At 41.3% G+C, this 8466-nt stretch overlaps 1 protein-coding gene across 1 annotated transcript in view; it reads left to right on the forward strand.

Annotated features, from left to right (window-relative positions):
- The window catches only part of TPGS2 (tubulin polyglutamylase complex subunit 2), a 47844-nt gene that overhangs the window by 16579 nt on the left and 22799 nt on the right, over positions 1–8466 (forward strand). The window contains exon 2 of the mRNA XM_004380904.3: positions 4894–4973. Coding sequence (XP_004380961.2) covers positions 4894–4973 — 80 coding nt within the window. The remainder of the gene's footprint in view (positions 1–4893; positions 4974–8466) is intronic.

The following is an 8466-nucleotide window of genomic DNA, read 5'->3' on the forward strand; positions in this document are numbered from 1 at the left end:
AATATTAAAAATAAAGAGATGGATAAAAGTACATTTCAGGGTTCCCACAACCACCTACATATTCAGTGATAAACTAGAAGGACTCACAGGACTTACAGGCCCCACTGTTCCCAGCTGTATTTTCCCTTCTATGAGTAGTCAAATAGAATACACTTCTTCCTTAAGGAGTGAAATGCAGCAGTACATGTGCAATGTTTCTGCCTAGGGAAGCCTGCTTAACAAGACCCAATTTGTTTCTGCTTTGAATTTTTTGTTAATATCATGTATTTTCATTAATGGAATGCATACTGAATCATTGAGTATGTTTGAATTTTTTTTAAGTACTATAGACATTTTTTCTTGCCTCTTCCCACAAATCCCACCCTCAGAGTTCTGTGGGACACATGTGTCCCGCTAATTCTGCCTCTCCCTGAGAGTCCAGTGGACATATGTGCCCCCAAATTTTTAATTAAAATTCATATTTTTAATACCCAAAATATTGATTCAGCACCACCTCATACAATACCATGTAAAAACAGTAATTTGCAGCACACACTTGTTTTTTTCCATTTCAAACTGTCATACAGGTCTCTGCATGCTGGCAGCACACACTATCAGTGGGAAAGCAACTTCCCAATAAACCCCAGAAGTGGAAAATATAGGTGGGTGATATATGTCCCCCAGGTCACAAAAGGGTTAAGACTCAAAGTCCAGAGATTTTATTGGGAGCTGGTCACATAGACAAAACAACCAACCACAGCTATCAAAATTTCAGACTCTCAGAAGAAAAGCAGGTGTTTAGTGCCACAGGTGGGCAAAACAGCCTTATTAATGTCGGAAACATTTGAAAGCCAAATTCCTAGACATCAGCCAAAGGTCAAACCCGCAAGCTGACCCTTCTAAAAATATTAACCTCAAATCTGCTATATTAACTGTTTCCTGTGCAGTCTGCCCTCCAGCCCTCAAAGTCCCTCCCTTTCCGACCCTGGCTTCAAGTATATTGTTGTTGTTGTGTGCCCATCAAGTCGATTCCATCTCCTAGTAATTACTAATTCTTTGATTTGGTAATGGACCATTAACTTTCTTCAATTATTTTTTAATATTCTTATATAGCTACAGAGATATCTAAGTTGTATTTTCTCTGGTTTTAAAGACTTTTCATGTCATATGTGGACCTGAAATACCTCTCATACTTTCGGCTGGCCCTATTGCCACAATTATAAAATCATGTAAATGAGCACTTCCTCTGAATTGTGCACATCTCCCTGTCTTTGAAAGACACCCTCTTTGAGCCCGCAAACCCACACCATACCTGTCTGTCAGGATTCTTAGCCGCAGACTACAGAACACACTCTTGCTAGTTTAAGGCTAGAAATATACTCTAGCTAGTTAAGGCCAGAAAGTGATCAATTGAGGGATATTAAACCTACAAACTCAGTGAAAGAATTGAAGGGAGCAGACTCTACATTGAAAACCTTACTGCTAAAATGGCATGCCAAGTGGGAAGTACCTGAGGCTGCTGTGATAAGGTAGCTGCAGAATTGGGAAATTGGTGCTGCTGCTGCCACTGCCAATACCACTACCACTATTGCAGTTTTCACCACCATCAAAACGCCCAACACCACAAGATGAAAACACCTCTGCAACTATGCTTATGAGAAGATCCAGCCTCCGCATTTGCTCTCTACCTCACCTGTTCATTTCCTCTTCCCAAGTCTTATGAGAACTGGTTCCATACAGGGACCTAGGTCACTAGAGGTAGCCTAGCTACAAAGGAATTTGGGACATGTAGTCTTTAGCTGTCTCACCCCACTACCCAGTGCCGTGGAGTCGATTCCAACTCATAGAGACCCGATAGAGTTTCCAAGGCTGTAAATCTCTATGAAAGTAGACTGCCACATCTTTCTCCCGCAGAGTCACTGGTGGTTTTGAGCCACCAACCTTTCGGTTAGCAGTCGCTTCAACCGCTGTGCCACCAGGGCTCCTTCTTTAGCTCTCTACTCTCTAAAATACAGGAAAGCACACTAGGAGAGAGCAGGAGTAGTGTTAATTGAGCCAAGCTGGAGTAACCACCACACATCATCCTTTAAGACCCAAATCAGCTATGCATAGTTTATGAAGTCTTCCTACCTTCAACTCCTATGGCCCTTAGGATTGGTATTACCCAGTTTAGCATGTAATTATATATTAAAATTTTCACTTTTTTTCATATTTGTCTTGTTTCTCCTATGAGGCAATAAATTTCCTGAGACAATACATCCTACTTAGATTCCTAATACCTAGCAGTTATTTACTGAGACGTAGCAGGTCCTCAGTAAATACTTGTTGACTCAGAGATGGTTTTATAGGTTGACTGGACTCAGCTGAGATGGTTCTCATTTTGTGTCTCTCAAGTGGTTGCAGTCAAATAACAACTGGAACTGGGATCATCTTGTGGCTCAACCAGGCTGGAAGTCCAAGATGGCTTCTGTACTCACATGTCCAGCCCCTCAGTGCTCCTCAGTATGGCCTTTCTCTCCAGTAGAGTAACTTAGATTTTTTATGTGATGGCTCAGGGCTCAGAGAGGAAAAGAGAAACTGCCAGTCTGCTTAAAGTTTAAGTCCAGAACTGGCACGGCATCTCTTCTGCATATTTCATTGGTCAAAACAGTGACAGACCACTCCCAAATTTAAGAAGGTAGAGAAATAGACTTCAGTTCTCAGTGTGGTAGTTGTATGGGCATGCAGGCAAGGAAGGAATTGATAGCACCCAACTTTGGAGATAAACTACCACAGAGGATTTTAATCTGTAGCATACCACACAGTTACTTATAGTGGACTGTACCAAGTCTGAAGACCTGAGTTTCATATCTCTTACTCCGCCATGCAGTTTATTCCTGCGAGGCAGCTCACAAATGCTTGTTACTGATCACAAAGGCAAGAGAGTGGGGATGACTGTGCCTTATCAGATACTACATCTCATTTGTCACATCTTAATAGACAAAGGACATGTTATTGCTGTTGCTTTCTAAACATTCTCAGTATGCTTTTGGTTATCCCACCAAGATTATAAGCTACTAAGACAATGTGTAGAAAAAGCACTAGGTTTAGTGTCCACAGCTTTGGTCATAGATTTAATTCTATGAAATTATTTAATATTTCTAAACTTCAGCTTCCTTTTAAAATGAGGATAATGATACCTACTTCACAAGATTGTTTAAGGATTAAATATTTTATGCCAATTCTCTGTAATAATCAGATAATTTATGCCAGTTCTCTCTAATAGGGCATTATACAAATGGAATTTATTGTGTTCTATTCTCCTCTCCATTCCCAACACCCCCTCCCCACCATAACAAAGTACTGCATAGAGGAGTCTCTACAGTGGGTATTTCCTAAGCAAGTTATTATCTGAAAACTATTAAATTCAGCATGTTGACCAGTTGGTCTATGACGGAGGCATACGAGGTGACCTCCCTGTAGGGCTGTTAAAAGCAGTGGATAATCATGTGTGTCCTCTTGCAATCTAGACACTGGACTGCGCTGTGGGTATAGTCAAATGACATCACTATGTAATCAGCTGGGTTGCCTAAGAATTTATGTTTTCCCATCCTAGTGCAGGTGGAGTAGTAGGTTGTCAAAACTAATTAAAGCTAGACTCTGCATTTTTCATGGGGTAATTGCTGAAGGACTGTGCCAAGGGACATGTGATGACTTCTGCACATAAGCTCTTGTTTTCTCAACTAGACCTATATATACTTGGAGTCAGAGAATTGGCTTTGTGGCGTAATCGTTCAGCTTCAGTGTTCTTGGCTGTAAAATGTGAATAATAACCTTTATTATTCATCATAGTACCAGATGAGACCACCCCTGAAGGAGCAGAAGGCATCTTCCATCCTAACCATTCAGGGACGTAGTTAGGGCTCACCCCAGGTCTAATGCTTGAAGCTCACAGTGTTTTTCCACCACAGCATTCTGCTTCCCAATATCTTAGAAAGAACATTGAACAGAAGGCAGAAAATAAATTGTGTAATTCTATGGCACTTAGTAGTTTTCCAGAGCACTTTCATTTCTGCTTCCCATATCAAGATAAGTATTATTATTCCTATCTTACTGAAGGGGAAGGGAAATTAAGACCCAACCAAGGTCACACAGCTAGTGAATGCATGAAGCAAGACTGAAATGAGTGGAATCCAGAATTCCTAGCTCCTGTTATTAGACTGTTGCTGCATCCCAAGGTCTGAGCATTCTGACAACTTGGAGGAAACTGTATGATGCATAGAAAGGGTACTGCATAATTATAGAATCAGTGAACCATATAGAACTAGAAGTCCCTGCCTTATTCCTAGATTTTCCTTTTTCGTGCTTTACGAGAAAGTTTACAGCTCAAGTTAATTTCTCATTAAAAAATTTATACACATATTGTTTTGTGACATTAGTGTTCCTAGATATTTTGAAAGTCCATTTCAATACATTTCCAGTTTACAGTATGCCTAGGTTGTTGTAGGTGCCGTCAAGTCAGTTCTGACTCATAGAGACCCTACGTACAACGGAACAAAACACTGCCCGGTCCTGCGCCATGCTCACAATTGTTGCTGTGTTTGAGCCCATTGTTGCAGCCACTGTGTCAATCCATCTGGTTGAGAGTCTTCCTCTTTTTCGCTGACCCATGGCAGAGCAACAACTGAGTATAGAGCACTTTCTGTTGGTGTCCTTTCTATCAGGCACGCTATATGGTGCTAGATTATGGGATAGAATTCCCACCGAGGGTCCAACCAGTTTTTCCTGCTTTCATCACAGAAGTAATAAATGCTTTTCAGAGGGATCTGATATTCCTGCTTGTTGGCAGTCTTCAACAAGTAGCCAACCTCTAGTGTAGAAAGATGTGAGAGTGGGCCAATTGCAATTCTACAGACTCTCTTTTTCCTCCTCCAGAATCTTCCCCAGGAGTGACAGAGGTAACCATCATAGAAAAGGCGCCTGCTGAACGTCATATGATTTCTTCATGGGAACAAGTAAGTACTGCTCTGTGGAGTTCTCAACTGCCAACAAGCAATGGTCGACTTAAATACCCCAGAGAAGGAAAAATTAGGACAGGAAACCTATTATCTCAGGCCACAGCTGCCCTCAAGTTAGAGTTCACCCTTCTCTCTGTTATTGTTCAGTCCATTTAATACTTCCTTCCATTCCATGACATTTCTCCAACATGTAGCATCTCCTTTAAGCCCCACTATTGTATGAAGGCAGTAGGACATTCGAAGTTGTATATAACAAAGCTAAAATTATAGCAAGGAAGGTAAAAGATATGCACTAATAAACATCATAGTGGGCAGAATATGTGTTACAGAGAAGTATTTACCAGATCAATAGCTAGTGCTTCCCAACCCTCCCCTGAACTTTCATTAATTTATTCAACAAAAGTTTTAAGTTCCTAGAATGGTCCAAGTGTTGTGCTTGGTGTTGAGCCCCAGGCATTCAGTGGTAATCCAAAAAAGGCACATTCTTTACCTCCTGACATTACTGTCTAAGACATAGCGCAGATCATTACAAATATAATTATAAACTGGGTTGAGTACTGTGAAAGAGGGGTAAAGGGAGCATGTCAGGAGGCCTGACCTAGTCTGGAGGATGAGAAAACTTTTTCTCAGAGAAGTTATGAGAAGATGCTAACCAGGCAGAAGAGGTCTGGGAGGAAGGGACTTTCAGTCTTCAAGATGGTAAGAATTATATTTTTACGAGAGTATAAACCAGGTCCCTGTGGCAGGAGCACAGGAGAGCAAACGAGGGAGGTCAATAAGGATCATTAGGGCTTCACAGGTCATCAGAATTTTGCTCTTTAACTTTGAATCAAAGGGGAACCATGGCAATGTTTTAAGTAGAGAACTGCCAAGGTTAGATTTCTGTGGCTGTTAAGTGGCAAATAGATTTGAGTGGAAGCAAGAAATTACCCTGCCATTCAATGAGTGCCTGCTAAAATGTATCAAATAATTTATTTCATTTAATCCTCATAGTAACAAGGTAGGAATTGCTATTTCTATTTTATAGATAAAGAAACCGAGGCTCAGAGAGGTTAAAGAATTTGCTCTGGGTCACATAGCTGCCAGGTAGCAGAGTCTGAATTTGAACTCAGAACTGCCTGTCTCTAATCACATGCCTTTCCTCTCCACCATGCCACCCTTCTAATGGAGGACAACACTGAGGCAGTCTTGCCCTCAGCAGCCAGCCCATGCAAGTGTGTGCATGTTAGTCCCTGCCGCCATGACTCACCCTCCCTGGGCTGGGTCAGCAGCCTCTCTGGAAGCTCAGTAAACAGTAGTTGAGATTTCTCTCCAGAACCTTGGCTCAGCAGCGTTTTTCTCATGGGCTTACTTCCGCCCCTACCCTCATTTCCACTCACAGCCTATAATAGCAAAAGGGATTTCCAGAAAAGTGTCTATTTGTTGAACTCTCGTTGGCTGATCCAATTAGAGCCTGCTCCTCGTGCTACTGTGGTTATGCCAGTCTGGCGTTGTTGACATTATCAGGAGTAACACCAAAAGAAAAGACATAGTTGAGGACATCCCTCCTGATCTTTTACAGGCTTAGGTCAGCCCTTTGGGGAGAACACTCTCAGGACTCTTTTGCGAGAGTGAGCTCCTGGTATTTTCCTGTCTGTTATAGAGAGAGTACTCCTGGCTTGAAAATCCAAGTCATAGACCTGGGTGGGAGGGTGGGAGGACAGGAATGCCTTATCTGGGGTAGGACACCATTAAGGCTGTGTCATATTATGGAACTTACTTAATGAAGTAGTTTCTGAGGCATATTCTTCCTTTATGTCTTGTACTAGATATTCTCCAGAACTTTTTAAGAAGACTTAAACCATTTGCCCCCTTTTTATTATACTGTAGTTTATTTATTGTGAGCATGCCTTCCATAGCTGCTTGTCAGGGCTAGGGCCTGCATCTGATTAAGGTCTAGTAGACCTAGAGATCTAGACAATGTAACATTGGGATCTCCTTCAGATTAGATATGGGGGGATCCTCGTGGTACAGTGGTTAAAGCACTTGGCTGCTAACCGAAAGGTTGGCGGTTTGAACCTACTAGCCGCTCTGTGGGAGAAAGATGTTGAAGTCTGCTTCCATAAAGATTTACAGCCTTGGAAACCCTATGGGGCAGTTCTACTCTGTCCTGTAGGGTTGCTATGAGTCGAAATCTACTCGATGCCAGTGGGTTTTTAGTCAGATTAGATGGACACTCGGAGAATGCAGTTATAGAGCTGGATAAATAGCCATTGGAGGTCTGAAAAGATTAAGGGGTAAGCATGAACGAAGAGAAAATTTTAAGTATCTGAGACAGTTAATGGGACATTTTCTTCAGATATACTCAATTAGGGGAGTTTCTGTGAAAACACCCAGAATATAAGATACACTGATTTGGAATTTTCCATTGAGTCCTTCACTTGAAATGTCTCAGACTCCAAGTACAGTAAAATATGCCAACTCTAAAGTGCAAACAGTGTTAGGATCAGTAATGTAAAAATATTTTTTTCACCTGAGCAAGTGGCATGTCGGGGCTTTTCGAAGGCCTGTAAGATACTTGAATGCTAATATACAAACACAGAAGATAGAGGGAGTTTTTATATAACTTCTTTTTCTGGTGATGCTAAATAAAACATGGTCATCATAGAAAATTTTGAAAATACAAAAAAGGATTTAAAAAAAAACCTCCCTTAGGATTTCACCACCTAGAGATAACCACTATTAATACTTTCCTATATTATTTTGGTTGTGTATGTGGGTAGAGTGGGCAGTGGGTAGTGGTCCAGGGGTCCCCTAAGGGTCCATGAATGGGTAGTGTTCCATGGACTTCTTGAAATATATGTGAAATATATTAGGTATTGTCTTAGTTATCTAGTGCTGCCATAACAGAAATACCACAAGTGGGTGGTTTTAACAAAAAGAGACTTATTTTCTCTCAGTTTAGGAGGCTAGAGGTTCAAATTCAGGGTGCCAGCTCTAGGGGAAGGCTTTCTATCTCTATCAGCTCTGGAGGAAGCTCCTTGTCTCTTTGAGCTTCTGCTCCTGGGCGAGCTTCATGTGGCTTGGCATCTGTCTTACCCCATCTCGACTTTGCTTTGCTCCTTTGTTTAATCTCTTTTATATCTCAAAAGAGATCGGCTCAAGACACACCCTACACTAATCCTGTCTGATTAACATAACAAAGCCAACCCATTCCCAAATGGGATTATAGCCACAGGCATAGAGGTTAGGATTTACAACACATATTTTTAGGGACATAAGTCAATGCATAACAGTATGTACCTTTTTCTGGGGAGAGATTTCTTATCTTCAGATTTTCAAAGGGGTCCATAACCCCAAAAAAGCTAAAGAACAGGTTTTTTTAATTTTTTATTGTCCTTCAGGTGAAGGTTTACAGAACAAATAGTTTCTCATTGAACAGTAGTACACGTATTGTTTTATGACATTGGTTAACAACCCCATGACATGTCAACCCTCTCCCTTCTCGACA

Source organism: Trichechus manatus, unplaced genomic scaffold (genome assembly GCF_000243295.1).
Source record: "Trichechus manatus latirostris isolate Lorelei unplaced genomic scaffold, TriManLat1.0 scaffold00078, whole genome shotgun sequence".
NCBI lineage: Eukaryota > Metazoa > Chordata > Mammalia > Sirenia > Trichechidae > Trichechus > Trichechus manatus.